This window comes from Arachis ipaensis, chromosome B7 (assembly GCF_059453495.1).
Source record: "Arachis ipaensis isolate K30076 ecotype BB chromosome B7, ASM5945349v1, whole genome shotgun sequence".
NCBI classification, from domain to species: domain Eukaryota; kingdom Viridiplantae; phylum Streptophyta; class Magnoliopsida; order Fabales; family Fabaceae; genus Arachis; species Arachis ipaensis.
The window spans coordinates 122,201,996-122,216,473 of record NC_142442.1 but is presented as its reverse complement, the minus strand read 5'-3'; the positions used below and the strand labels follow the sequence as shown (position 1 = coordinate 122,216,473).

At 36.3% G+C, this 14,478-nt stretch overlaps 3 protein-coding genes across 7 annotated transcripts; 1 reads left to right on the top strand and 2 right to left on the bottom strand.

Moving 5' to 3' along the window:
* Positions 1 to 2,462: 2,462 nt before the first annotated feature.
* LOC107610081 (RING/U-box superfamily protein) lies at positions 2,463 to 6,160 on the top strand. Of its 5 annotated transcripts, none has more exons than XM_016312154.3 (5): positions 2,463 to 2,783; positions 3,691 to 3,761; positions 3,866 to 4,211; positions 4,881 to 4,912; positions 5,019 to 6,160. In XM_016312154.3, the coding sequence occupies exons 3-5, from the start codon at positions 3,881 to 3,883 to the stop codon at positions 5,967 to 5,969; spliced, it is 1,314 nt and encodes a 437-aa protein (XP_016167640.1). In that variant the 5' UTR covers positions 2,463 to 2,783; positions 3,691 to 3,761; positions 3,866 to 3,880; the 3' UTR covers positions 5,970 to 6,160. The 5 variants fall into 5 exon arrangements, with proteins under 5 accessions (XP_016167640.1, XP_016167641.1, XP_020961819.1 ...); XM_016312155.3 differs by having other exon boundaries at positions 2,534 to 2,783; positions 3,876 to 4,211; XM_021106160.2 differs by having other exon boundaries at positions 2,645 to 2,783; positions 3,841 to 4,211.
* Positions 6,161 to 6,424: 264 nt separating this feature from the next.
* On the bottom strand, positions 6,425 to 9,764 carry LOC107610080 (26S proteasome regulatory subunit S10B homolog B). Its single transcript, XM_016312153.3, has 10 exons — positions 9,502 to 9,764; positions 8,873 to 8,992; positions 8,550 to 8,686; positions 8,222 to 8,383; positions 7,968 to 8,054; positions 7,790 to 7,876; positions 7,568 to 7,705; positions 7,088 to 7,279; positions 6,913 to 7,011; positions 6,425 to 6,824 (listed from the first exon to the last, which is right to left on the bottom strand). The coding sequence occupies exons 1-10, from the start codon at positions 9,599 to 9,601 to the stop codon at positions 6,750 to 6,752; spliced, it is 1,197 nt and encodes a 398-aa protein (XP_016167639.1). The 5' UTR covers positions 9,602 to 9,764; the 3' UTR covers positions 6,425 to 6,749.
* A 1,074-nt stretch (positions 9,765 to 10,838) lies between these two features.
* On the bottom strand, positions 10,839 to 14,120 carry LOC107610079 (uncharacterized). The gene is made up of 7 exons (XM_016312152.3): positions 13,461 to 14,120; positions 13,226 to 13,368; positions 12,855 to 13,126; positions 12,593 to 12,747; positions 12,103 to 12,365; positions 11,813 to 11,875; positions 10,839 to 11,369 (listed from the first exon to the last, which is right to left on the bottom strand). Exons 1-7 carry the CDS (start codon positions 13,732 to 13,734, stop codon positions 11,118 to 11,120), a joined length of 1,422 nt encoding a protein of 473 aa, XP_016167638.3. The 5' UTR covers positions 13,735 to 14,120; the 3' UTR covers positions 10,839 to 11,117.
* Positions 14,121 to 14,478: the final 358 nt, after the last annotated feature.

Sequence of the window (14,478 nt, the reverse complement as noted above, 5' to 3'; positions counted from 1 at the left end):
CGTTAAAAATACATAAGAACAAGGTCCAGGCATGGCCGAATGGCCAGCCCCCCCAAAGAGGGTTCAATCATCAAAACATGATCAAAAGATGTAAATACAATAGTAAAAAGTCCTATTTATACTAAACTAGTTACTAAGGTTTATAGAGATAAGTAAATGATGCAGAAATCCACTTCTGGGGTCCACTTGGTGTGTGCTTGGGCTGAGCACTGAGCTTTACACGTGTAGAGGTCTTCCTTGGAGTTAAACACCAGTTTGTAACCTATTTTTGGCGTTTAACTCTGCTTTGCAACCTGTTTCTGGCGTTTAACTCCAGAATAGGGCAGAAAGCTGGCGTTGAACGCTAGTTTGTGTCATCTAAACTCGAAAAAAGTATGGACTATTATATATTGATGGAAAGCCCTGGATGTCTACTTTCCAACGCAATTGAGAGCGCACCATTTGGACTCCTGTAGCTCCAGAAAATCCACTTTGAGTGCAGGGAGGTTAGAATCCAACAGCATCTGCAGTCCTTCTTCAGCCTCTGAATCTGCTTTTTGCTCAAGTCCCTCAATTTCAGCCAGAAATTACCTGAAATCACAGAAAAACATACAAACTCATAGTAAAGTCCAGAAATGTGATTTTTATTTAAAAACTAATAAAAATATACTAAAAACTAATCAAATCATACTGAAAACTATGTAAAAATACTGCCAAAAAGCGTATAAATTATCCGCTTATCACCCAACGAGAAATCCATTCAGGTCAGGTCCCCCACAGACGGCGCCAATGTTCGGTTAGTCGGTTGGTTCCTGAACGGGTCAGAGATGCGGGGTGTACAATCAGGGGACCTAGATGCGGGTTGCTCGGGCATGACTGGACCTCTCGGGCAAGCGTTGGAGGGAGAGGAAAGGAGCTTCTCGATCTCCGCGCTAGTGGTGTGATGAGAGGGGGAGCCACGTGCAAAAGGGACTCCGACGCTCAAGTCAGAATCCGTACAAGGTGGCAGAAAAGGTAAGGGTTAGGTGACGTACCTGGGGGAAGAGTAGGACCCTCCCCTTATATAGTCTGCACCTAGGGCAGGTCCCACAGAAACAAACCCACCTTTCAAAAAATTTTTTTCTCCAACTATCATGTACCTCACAGGGAGAGAAGAGGTGTCTCGAGTTTCTTCTCGATTCGGATATTACATACCCATCGAGTCAACCAGTCGGGTCTGGCCATCAGATCAATTAGACTCGATCGAAACAAACTTTTTATAATTATTATTTTTTACATTTTTATTAGGTATGATCTATAAATTTTAAGAGCAACTCATAAAAAAAATCGTGTCTATTCTTCAAATTGAGATATTAATCGACATTTTTATCGAAGTGGAAAAATCAAAATCCAGACGAAACACCTACAAATTTCTATAGAAATTGATGCCGAATATTACTATACCTTTATACCTCTGTATTTTTATGTAGTAATAATGATAAATAACTTTAAGAATGTGTTGCGTATAGACTGTTTAATAATGCATAAAAAAACTGTCTAGTCCATATATGTGTAGAATTTTATCTTTTTGTTCAGCTGACCCAGCTATTTGTTTGCTTGTCCAAAACTTAATACGCATGCATAAAATATCAAATTATTAGAACTAACTTAGATGGATCGAATAATTATCTTATATATATAATAATTTATGTCGCTAAAAAATTAATAGAGTATTTGTACAATATGTATAATGGGTTATTTATTTGGTTTAATATGAGTTAAAAAATGAACATCTAGGATAAAATACTATTAATTTCTCAAACACAATACACACATATTATCCAAAATAACTATTCAAGTACCAAGGATAATAAACCTGAATTGAATATCCCTAATCTCCTATTATACATATTGTACAAATACTCTATTAGCTCCCTATACTTTCTCCTAATTTATTGATCAATAGTACACTTTTAAATAAGTAAAAGACTATTAGACTGAAAAATAGCGTGTGAAAAAAAGAATATCAATAATTAACATAACATGTACCCCTCTTAGCTTAGACCACTGAGCAGCCAACTGTTTTTTCATTTCTAGTATTAGGGTTATAATTAAAGAAATGCGGTCTCCTAGTAAGAAAAACAAATCTAAAAACCTTTACTTCCTTTCTGTTTTAATTATTAATTATTAATGCCTGGTTTTTTCTAAAAGAGTATGATTTCTCCTTTTTATTGAACTAATTCCCTTTAAATGTTGTCAAAACTTAGCAGCTCGACAAGATCAGAATAGTATTTTATAAGAATCAAACTAATGAATAATGATCTTGAATCGTATGTTGTCAATATTGATGACTTTAGAAGTTATTGTCTTTTAAAAGTATAGTGAGTCAATTCATGCTTTCCCACTTTATCAAAGCCATGGGAGTAACATTATTCAACCATAATTTTTATTTATTTAATTTTACAACCTGTATTTAAAAAGAGACAAAGACAGCAATGCACATTGAAGAATAGGAAGAAAGGGAAAAGAAAGGAAAGGGACAAAATAAAGAGTGAAAACCATGGCATTCAGTGCTAAGTATTCCAATTCCAATTTCAATCCAACACACACAAAGACAAAACAGCAGTGTCACAGGGTCACCCTCTTACTTAAACTCCGTTATAACGGTGGCAAACGCCGTCACATACTTCTTCCGTACACCACTCAGAACAACACGAAGAGGAAGCCCCAAATATCAACACTTCACACACCAAAACCCGTTTTTTTTTTTCTTCTCTCTTCTCCGAAGCTCACATTTTTTTTTCTAAGAATTTTCATTTGAAGAGGTACCATTTCGTTCTTATTCTTTCTATTCTATTTCTCTATTTTTAGCAATTTTTTTTCTAACTCTATTATTCATTCATGCTACGACCTGGTCTTTAGAATGCTTCAAAACCCTAGCTCTTTTGTTATTCGTTCTATGCCAAAAATATTGCCCCATTTTGAGCATTGCTGGATGAATTCCCCTTTGTTTCTTTTACGTGGCCACGGGATTCGGGTCATGGTAGACGAAATTGCAACCCTTTGCTTTATTTATTTATTTATTTTTATAAAAAAAATATGTAAATGAAAAGAAGTTATTTTTGGTGGTTTTATTGATGAATTAAGGTTTTATGTTTGGGAGTTTCGTGTTTTTCTCTGTATTAAGTGTTAGTGTTTGGCTCTGCAGTGTAGTTCACCTCTGCTTTTAACTCTGTGAGTGTGAATATCCAATATTTTCCTTTCACAGTTATCCAGTTAGGATTTGCTGCTTCTCATTACTAATTTCACTTTTAATGTCTTCTTCGATGATTGGTTGCAACTATAAATTTTTGGTGTCTGTATGTCTAGGAAGTTGTTCCATGGCTTCCATTATTGCTTTCTTTTCTCATGTTAACTTGGGTATTTTACCACACACTGCTGTGCTAGAGATTTTAGGAGGGTTAGATTGGGATGCAAGTTTTGGTTTGGAACTTAGGAGCTTCTTAATGTTAACATTTTGATTGGTATGTCACATAATATGGAAAATGCTATTGAACCGTTTAACTTTACGATACGATGTCATGTTCATTGCTCACCGAATAAATTTGTTTCCATCAGAATTCATAAGATTTGAGTGGGTTTCTTTATCTAGAGCTTTGGCTTTTTTTATCATTTTCAACACGTTACCATAAATCTCAATTTAATTTATTTTATTTTTTGTTCAATTTTCAGGAGAGTAAGTAGGATTACAATTTCTTGTTGGAAAATTGAGCTGGCTTCTGATTTTCTCTGTAATTTTCCTGGTAAAATATTACACGTGTTTTCTTATTTATATTTCTTTAATTTACCAATACAGTATCTCTTTATTAGTCTTCATTCAAGTTTGATTGATATTTATGTATGCCAGCGCTTAGCAGTTATCATGGGATCAGCTTGTTGTGTTGCTGCAAAGGATCATACACTTTCCAACAGAGGTGCAGGTGAAAGTTTACATAGAAATGTTGTATGTTCGCCTTCGTGGAGCTTTCGATGGGATAGTTGGGGCCATGTTGCTGGTGAAATTGAGGATCCTTCCTTTCACACGTCACGCAGAGTCAGCAGAAATATCAGCATGGAGCTCAAAGGGTCACTAAGTTCTGAAAGAGGCAATTTATCTGATGGGGGAAGCACCCTGGAGAATTCTGTAACACCTATTTCTCAGAAGTCCCCTGTGCATGAGCGACTGGTCGCAAATCAGATGACCCCATCTTCAAGTAAATGTCGAATCTATTATTCTTTTATAGAATCTAATGATGCATGAGAATATGGCACTGGTGGTTTTTGAGCATCTCATTATTTGAAAGAAGATTTTATTGCTGGATGAATTCTTTTGACAGTTATCTGTCTGTTCAACTGAAGGTGCTTACCTTGTGAGGGAAAAAGTTTGGTTAAGCTTTCTTGCTTATCCAGCTTTGTGCGTTTTTCATATTACACCTTTCACTACTATTCATGAATATACATAGTAGTGTTCAAAGATTGTTCTGATCTTTTAGATTGGTTACAGTTGAAGTAACATTGGTGTGAAATGAGGATCTTTGCATCTGTCTGGAGTAGCTTGATCATCTATAGGCTCCTTATTTTTCTTTTAAAGTGCTTGGGATAAAAGCATTAAGGACCTGCCTTCCAATCGTACTTGTGATATGTTGGACGTTTTTGTTAATTGTTTATGCAAAGCATCTTTATCTTCCAGATCAATGTCCTTTTGTCACCTGTTGCATTTTCTTGTCTTCCGATCTGGCATAAGTTGCTTCCCAGCATTCTGTATTCTTGTTTCCTGATATTTATATTGCTATTATACTTTTGTACACTGGTTCCCTGATTCCTTTTTTTCTTTTGGGGTATGGCCGTTAATTTTTCTTTCTTCATCTATGTTCTTGCTGCAGATCTTTCCTTGTCAAGCAATTGCTCTACAGTGGTTAGTTTTGAACTACTAGATTTGCTACATAGAATTGCCAATAATCTAAATGATAAGCATATTGCTGTAACTTTGGCCTCACTGTTGATATTATATTTCTCTGTAGGTGAAAAATTTGGCAGAATCACCGGAAATTGCAGAATCTTCAATGCCAAATGTTTCGTATTCAATACCTTCAGTTTTCTCAACACCTACAACCGATCCATTGCCTAATCATAATGATCACAATCTACCTAATTCAATGCCATCGAGATGGGCTCATAGATCTCCAGGACACCCCCTTTTGAGACAAATATCTGACAGCCGAATTCTGGGTCTGAAGTCACCGGACAACTCTATTTCTGAGGGAAGACCGTCATTTGTACTCTCCACTTGCAGTAATGACATGGCAACTGGATCCCAATGTGGGTCATCTGATGGCTGGTCTATGCGAACCTTTTCTGAGCTGGTCGCTTCGTCTCAAAAGGAACGGTGGTCTTTTGATAGCGAGTATTTTGGTTCAGGACGTCTTAAGATAAGTGGAGCTAGTAGTAGGTTCTCGTATTCACCCTCAATGGATTTACAATCTTGTGGGGCATGCTCGAGGCTCTTGACCGAGAGATCTGCATGGGGTAACCAGAAATTTTTTACCAGCAGTGATGTCTCGGTTGTTGCCGTTCTTGTCTGTGGTCATGTATATCATGCAGACTGCTTGGAAACTATGACACCGGAGACAGATAGTTATGATCCAGCCTGTCCAATTTGTATGGTCGGAGAGAAGCACTTGTCGAAGTTATCACGAAAATCAGAGATGAAGGCCAAGAACCACAAGATATCCCGAAACCGGGTTGTTGACAGCTATCTTGATGGTGGGTTAGATGTATTTGATCGCCAAAAAGGGGTTGAATGGGGTGGGAAATCTTCAAAGATGGAAGCCAGCTCCAGTACAAGGAGTAACTCAGTTGGAAAACCATTCTTAAGGCGGCATTTTTCACTCGGATCCAAGTGGAGCCGATCCCTGTCGGAGAATGATTCTGCGAGGAAGAAGGGTTTCTGGGCACGGCATCGTAAAGATTGAGTTCCCACGGGCATGTAGTTGTTAGAGGCACACCAGCTCTCTTGATTATACTAGCAAGTTAGAATTCAATATTTTGTACTTTAGTTTAGCCTTGCCAATAATTTTGTATTTATTTCTCGTCACAAAAAATTCCAACCAGCTTGACGTTGTTCATATTTAATTGTATGGAATATAACGTCCTTTGCCCTTAAGCCTACGCACCAACACGAGGGATTGAAGACAAGTTTTGTTTTGTTTCTTTTTTGTTCCCCTTGTCCGATTAAATTTCTGTCTGTTCAAATGGTATTCTAGATGAAATCATATCTAAAATAAAAAAGCGTTGGATTACCTTTGACAGAATAACTGGTTTTTGACGAAGAAAAAGCATCCAGCTTACAAGCATATGTATGATTAACAGAATTAGTCGCTAGTCGGTATGCTTAGCAGAAATAAATTGATAACCAAGTGATAATTCATGATTTAAAATGCTCAATCAATATGGAAATAGAAGGCGATTAACATGGCAAACGGCCAGATACTAGTTTAAATATGTGTGCCGTACTTCTACATTCATAGCAAGAAAGGAAAAAAATAAATAAATGCGTCAGGCAAACAAATCAATTGACATCCCTGTGTCGGGTTGACAAGTTCCACTTTCAGAATTCAGATAATACAAGTCATAGCCCAAACGAACCATCATGCTTTTAGCTCTTCGAGTTGACTAACTTGCATGAGGTATTTCTTACTCAAAACATGCACTGCCTAGATATCCATGGCTTTGAAGGAAGTTTCCAATAAATTCTATTCTTTACCGAAATCCGCATTGTAGTGTGCACTCGATTCAAGTTTCTTTGCGTCATTCAGTTTCCTAACAGCCTGGGACCAAACAATCAAAATTATAATCCATGTAAGTGAGAAGGCATGGTATACCCGGAGAAAATAGCTTCTTATACAAAGTACTCACCTTCATAAAATCTTCGTGGATCACATAATCACGCTCTGCACGAATTGCGGACATTCCAGCTTCTGTGCAGACATTCCGAAGATCAGCTCCATTAAATCCCTGCACAGTTTGCAATAGAGAAATGTCAAACATGCAGAAATTATGAGTAAAACTAACCCAAGTCACCTGGACTCACCTCGGCAAGCTTCACAACAGCTTCATAGTCTATTTCACCATGCTTAGCAATTCCAGCAGCATGAATCTTGAGAATTTCCATCCTTGATTGTTCATTGGGCAAAGGAATTTCTATTTTTCTATCCAATCTCCCAGGACGCAGGAGAGCAGGGTCAAGTACATCAGGTCGATTTGTTGCCATTATCATTTTAACCTACAACACAAATGCAGACAAAAATGTTATAATTATCAAACCATCAATAGAGTTCTCCCACATAATCATTTGCAGAAAAAATCCATTACCATGCATTCATCATCTAAAAGTGTAAAAGTAGATATGTTTGCCTCACTGGCTTACCACATTCACCACCTACCTCAACACTAAAAGAGAAGGTAGAATGAAGTTCCTTTTAATGGAATTCATTACATAACCCATGTTTCTATAAGTTAATCATGGCTGCTTGTAAAATTTAGTATGATGGGATTATCAAGTGAAGTATACCTTCCCAAGTTGATCAAACCCATCAAGTTGATTAAGCAGCTCCATCAATGTTCTTTGAATCTCACGATCTGCACTTGTTCCCTCACTAAAACGACGACCACCAATGGCATCGATCTCATCCATAAAAATTATGCAGGGCTTAAACAAACATTATGGAGATTTAGAATTGCTCCTTAATTATATATATATAAGCTATAGGCAAACCAAATGCAAAAATCCTACCTGATGATCACGTGCATACCCAAACATTTCCCTAATCAACCTAGCACTTTCTCCAATGTACTTATCAATTATGGCACTTGAAACAACCTACATCAGAATGAGGGAGGAAGGTAAAATACATTCGTGTTGAGGAAACCCTTAAAACACACAGAATTGAGAAAAAGAAATAGAATATGACCTTTAAGAAGTTAGCATCTATATTGCTGGCAATCGCCCTAGCCAACAATGTTTTACCAGTACCAGGAGGTCCGTAGAGGAGAACACCCTGAAAGATGACAGTGGGGTAATTGTAATCAAAAGCAAAATCTAGAAGCATGGCTTTTAAAATACACTTCCATTAAAGACAATAAGAATTGGATGCCAATGCTACTAAAATAAAATACACAATTTCTTCAATAGAGGTCAGGGAGTAGAAAGTTTAGTGAAAGGTACCTTAGGAGGTTTAATTCCAACTCGAAGAAAGAGCTCGGGATTCATCAGAGGCAACTCAATTGATTCCCTCAATTCTCTTATCTGATCAGATAAACCACCAACGGCAGAGTAACTGACATTCCCAGGATCTTCATGCAGCATATTGTAAACTACAGGATCAACCTGGAAACACAAACAATAGAAAGTAGGGGACATCAGACATAAGAAATAGTTGATTTTCAGAAACCAACCAACCTACATATGTCAACAAGACATCAATGCATGAATCCAATCACAATTTAAAAAAAAAAAAGGAAAAAAGAATAACAGAAAAACAGTGAGAACTTACTTCACGTGGAAGAGCACGCATTATGGTGAGTGTTGTCATATCAAGAACCACTCTTGTACCAGAAGTCAATTTTTCCTTGTCCACTTTACTGCGGCAGCCAACCACATACCTTGGACCGCTGCTTGCTTTAACAATCACTAACATTACAAAAACAAATAAATTCTATAACCATTGATTTATTCTTAAAAGTTCTATCAATCAAGTAACAATATAATATACTAGTTAGCTAGAAAGGATTATGCAACCATAATACACACTTTAAATACAGATGTATAGATGATAAGAAGAATCAAATAATAAATTAAAAAGGATAGAATCATTACAGCGTTCATTATCAAGAGGCCTGAGAACTTCGCCAATGATCTGCCCAACACTTTGAAGAGACTTCAAATCATCTTCTGTTTTGTTGAATTCTTTCTTTGAGGCTCGTAAATTCTCCCTCACTGAAATTTGAGTTTATAATCCAAATTCAACATTCCTGTATCGGGTTAAAAAGGAAATTGCTATAAAAAAAAAATACCATAACTCTGTTTTAGGAGTTATGCCACTTGTTTCTTTTGACTAAGAACTCTATCACGAGTTTTTTTTTTCTTCTACACAACTAGGGAATAGAATAGATTTCATCAGCAGAATCTTAGTGCGATTTCAAAGTAGATCCAATCGATATAATTTCCCTAATTTCCAGAAATTGACCTAAAGTAACCAAAACCAAATTTAGCACGGGCCAGTTTTCCCCCAAAATTTAAAATAATAAAGAACCCTAATGAAAACAAATACTCAGGCATGGTAACAGGTTTGCGCGATGTGATGCGAAAGAAACAGTTAAAAAAGGCTGACAACACGAACCCTAGCAGTGCCATTTTGCATAACGAGACAGAACCGAAGCTAGTAAGGAATGCATATGATAGTTATTAAAAGTGACAGAAAACAGAATAAGAAATAAGAGGCGAACCGGATCGGACTCTGGATTCCAATTCCTTGTGCTGAAGGAGTTTCTTCCGGTAGTCAGCGACGGCGTTACGGCGTCGCACGGCATCTTCGGCATCGGCCATGGTTTTGTTGTGTGTGTTGTGGTGCTCAACAAAGAGAGAAAGGGGCAAAGTTGTTTATTTTTGCAGCTACCCAAAGTTTGAAAGGCTTCACCGCTTCACGGAAGAGAATCACTAAGCTTCAGCTCAACTACACAAGCAAAGCCATCTGCCGCAAATTTAACATAGTACTTGAAAATTTTTTTTTTATTTTATATTGTATTTGGTAAATTTTTAATAATAAAAATAAAAATATTAAAAAAATTAAAAAAAAAATTTAAAATTATAATTTATATTCTTTTTTTTTAAAGATTTTTTTAAAAAAAAAATTTATATAATAAATAAATAAAAAAATATTTTTATATTATTATACTAAAAAATAATTGATAAATAAAAAAATTTTGCATAAAATATCTAAATATAAAATTATTTTTATTTTTTTATAAGATTTTCTAAAAACCAATAACTCGAAAAGAAAATTTTTTTTTAGAAATTCTCCAAACAACCCCGTAATCACGGAACTACCCTTGCATATTTTACCTTTGAGAACTTTGAACAACTGGATTTCCATTTACACGAGTTAAAATTTGAAGAAAAATACGTAAATATTTTATTTATTTATTTGTATTTTTGGAAAATAAAGATTTTGCTGATTAAGTGAAATATTAATTAAGATTTAAAAGTGACAACTTTTTACAACAATTATTAGCAAAAATTTAAATAAGCTGCATTAAGTTGCCAATTTTTCTTTTGTTTTTTGGATTTTGATGTTACAAATCTTTTTATCAGCAGAAGTTTAAAATTCATTAGTTTGATAAATAATTTATCCGTTTTTAAACGCTCTTTATTAAATAGATAATGCTATATTTTTTGTTAGTTAAACGATAACAGTCTTTACTTAATTAGTGTTTAATATCAATTTAGGGTTTTGCTACTTTAATAATCTGTCACCAGTTTACCGATACCAGGCAGACATGTTTGGATGAGCCAAGAGTGAGCTAAAACAATGTCACCCGAACAACGGAAAATTTTCTGGAAAAAATGAAAAAAAATTAATTATGTTTACAGTCAGGTAAATCACACTTTAAATAGTAAATACTCAAACATGATTTTTTCCTTTTGGCAAATTGAACCTCACTTTTCCAAGCCTAGTCTAGAGTCTAGAATTATGTGCATCATTTTACAACTTCAACAGTAAAAGATTAGCACGTGAACATGATAGATGATAGTGTGAACTTCGTTTGGTTTAAAACAGTAGAAAGAAGGGCAAGAAATACCTCATTTTAACACATCACTAAATCACTTAGCACGAGTTTTTAACACATCACTTACTTTTCTAAAATTCACTGATCACCAAGCAGCAAGGCAAGAAGAGTGAAAAGTGAGGAAATGAATGATATGACAGAGCTATACACAAGAAATGAATCAAACAATTTCCCAAGACATATGGTACAAAGTACAGGGGAAGGTATACACTTCATTCTCTTCTTCCTGTGGAATCAATTTACAATTTAACAGCAAAGTGCCTAAGCTAGTTAATTTAATTCTGCATGGCCGCCTTCTGCAAAACATCCTTAAGAACCAGTGCAATTCTCTGTGCCATATGGTGCTCCAGAAACCTCTCCTTCACTCTCTCATACCCTTTCTTCCCCATAGTCAACCTCTTCTCAACATGAGTTGCCATTTTCACAATGTTATTTGCAAGAGGGGTCACGCCTTCTTTTCCAACAGGGTGTAGGAAACCGGTTGTCCCATTCACCACAATCTCCATTGTCCCTCCCGCTGCAGTTCCCTGCAAATATTTAAATGAGAAGAAACATAATTAGACATGCCATAATATGTCATTGTTTTTGCAGCAAGAAACAAATAACACCATATATGTGTGACAATATATTTCAAATAAAAGGTATTTTGGATTGTCCTTATCCTAGTTAATATTCAATATCATTTATTGAGAACAAATTGCAAAAATAGAATGTCTTATACTAGTTACAATAACCAGGGCTTGAATATAGTCAGGAGATCAAATACAGTTGCAACTAACAAATGATCTGACTGCCGACAACTTAAAGAGTACCTGTACCTAGTTCTCATTGGAAAAGCATTGGCTGCATATTTCAGTTTTCTATGAACAAAAATTTGTCTGGATAAAACAGACTTCCAAAATCCAAATTATAATTCTCTGGCCTCATTAAACACATACAGATAGGAAAGGCCATATTAATAAGGAGATACCAGTACAGGCAGGCGAAATGCCATTGCTTCAATGGTTATCCTTCCAAAACATTCTCCTCGTGCCTGATACGTAGAGAAGCACATTGATAAGTAAAACCCTAAAAAAAAAACTTATAACCAGATTTTAAACATAAGCATTGCTTTCTATCTTTAGGTTCCTGACTGAACTGAATGATTTTGGGGGGCTAAGGCCCCCTTGAACTACTATTAACTTCATGTCTCCGAAGTCATTTAGCAACTTTTATTCTTCAAAACAATGTATTGTACAAGAGTAATTTATCAGAAGATACCTGAGAATTTTGAACAAGAACATCAATCGAAGCCAAGTAAGGAGCCACTGCCAGGGTTTTGTTAACAAAGTGAACACGGTCCTGAATCCTTTTCTCCGCAACAAATTTGCGCAGCTCAGTTTCAAACTTTGTCTGAGCGTTCATATCACTACCCACAACTACAGCATGCAAAGTTGGCACCTGCAGTTTCTTCTCCTGTATGAGTTGCAAACTTTCATAAAAGGATCGGAGAAATAGATCCTGTCCTTTACCACGTGAAACACCTGCAGTTATACCACCATGGAGATCAATACATACACTAATACAAAGGTCAGAATGAATGGAAAGCATACAAACAACACAAAAGGGAAGGATTGACTAGACGAGGAAAGGTTTTAATCAGAAAACAATCTTGCATTCTTCCTAGCAGATCATGTTTAGATTGAATAAAACTATACCAATCAAATATAAGATTGAGCATAGGTAACTACAAGCCAGCAGGAAATCATACTATTTATGATGGCAAAAAGTAGATCATCATTTCTCACTCCAAGAGATTCTCGAACATGCTCGCGAAGAACCCTCTTTGCTACACTATCTTCTGCAACATCCATAAGCTCCTTGCTATTTCCAAGATGTACGACGTAAGTTTCAGGCATTTTAATGCTACAACAAAGTCAGACCATGGCACACAGCAAGAAACACAACTCAGTTATCACAGAAAAGAGGCAGCAGCAAAAAATTAAAAAAAAAAAACGAAGCAGGAAGTTTACCCTAAACGTTCCCTGGTCCTATTCTTCCAGTAGTCAGCAGTAGTATGAGAATCAATCATGGCACCTGCAACAAAAGGGAGGTGCTTAACATATTCCACTTTGAAATAATGCCCTCGCATTTCATGAATCCACCATAAAACCTTTGGAAGAACAAGGGAAACTTTCTCCTTGAGAACGGCATCAAGCCACTTGCCGGCTACAGCAGTGTTAAGAATGACTAGATCAGCCTTAATAGCTGTATCCACAGCCTTTTCACCTTTTGCAGGCAGAACCTATCAACAACACAGTGAAGCTCATGAATACAAATCCAAAGTCACTCATTTTGAAATCAAAAGCGAGTTTAGATTCAGAGAGTAGTTAACAAAGCAGACCTGAACTCCTCTGTCCAACATCTTGCTCTCCAAACTGTAAATGACTTGGTCAGGTTCTGGAGGCTTCTGATTTGTGATCCAAACAACATCAGCACCAACTCCCCTCAGCAGAAAAGCCAACTCCATCAGTAACAAAGGACCACCTGAACAACAACACACACACAAAAAATAACATTCTTTTCCTCCCTGAATTCAATTGGCGAAAGGGGAAAAATGAAAGAGACGAAGAACGTACCTGAAAGAGAGAGCTCGTGGGAAACCATGAGAACGAGCTTGGACTTCATGAAATCAAGGGGAGAGGGAGCGTTTCCGAGTTGGAGAGAGGAGCGAATCTGATTGTCTTGGTCTACGAAGTGGTTGTTGTCGGCGGCGGTAGTGGGGGTGCAGGGAACGGAGCTGTTGGGTCTGATGAAGAGAACCATGGCCGTGGAGAGAGACAAGAATGCCACTAACATCAGCGGCCATCTCTTCTTCGGCATTCCCATCCATGCCTGGGTATGCTTCGCCATTGCTTCGCTTCTTACTTTCTTACTTCCCAAATTTATGAATCTCTTACCTACTAATTCCACATTGTCATTGTGATTCTTGTTTCTAGGGTTCCTGCTGCTGCTGGATCTTTGGGTTTCAAGGTCTCATTGCTAACTTGGTCATAAACTGCCTTCGTTTCCCAGATCAAACATACTAATTAATCCACAATTCTTAAATTCTACCACAAATACTAATAAATCTACCATCTACTAGCTTCCGTTTTTATTTTTATTTTTTTTATTTTTTATTTTTTTTGGTATTGCTTCCATTTTTATTTATTTTGTCACAGATACTACCTTCCCTGCTGTCGTTCGGATTTGGGAGAAGGACCCCGGACATCTCTTTTTTTTTTTATTGTGTAAAACTCAATGGGCCCAATTTGTGAGCCCAGATTCTACAACAGAAATAAGTTCAAAATCAATATTTTGTGTTTTTATAAATACAAAGTATTTGTATCTTTTAAAAATAGGTGATATATTTTTAATAATAAATTATTTTTCTATCAGAATATTTAACAATATCATATATTACTTGAATGTATTGTCATATATCAATCGAGTCGTGTGATAGTGATACCAAATTTGTATGATGCATGGGTGGTAATAAATGGTATAACTGTATAAGTGGTAGTAGTAAGCATTTACATAATAATCGGTAGGAACATGATATACAATAAGCTACTCTCTTACTCCATCCAAACAAAAAAGAGATGCTATACAATTGCT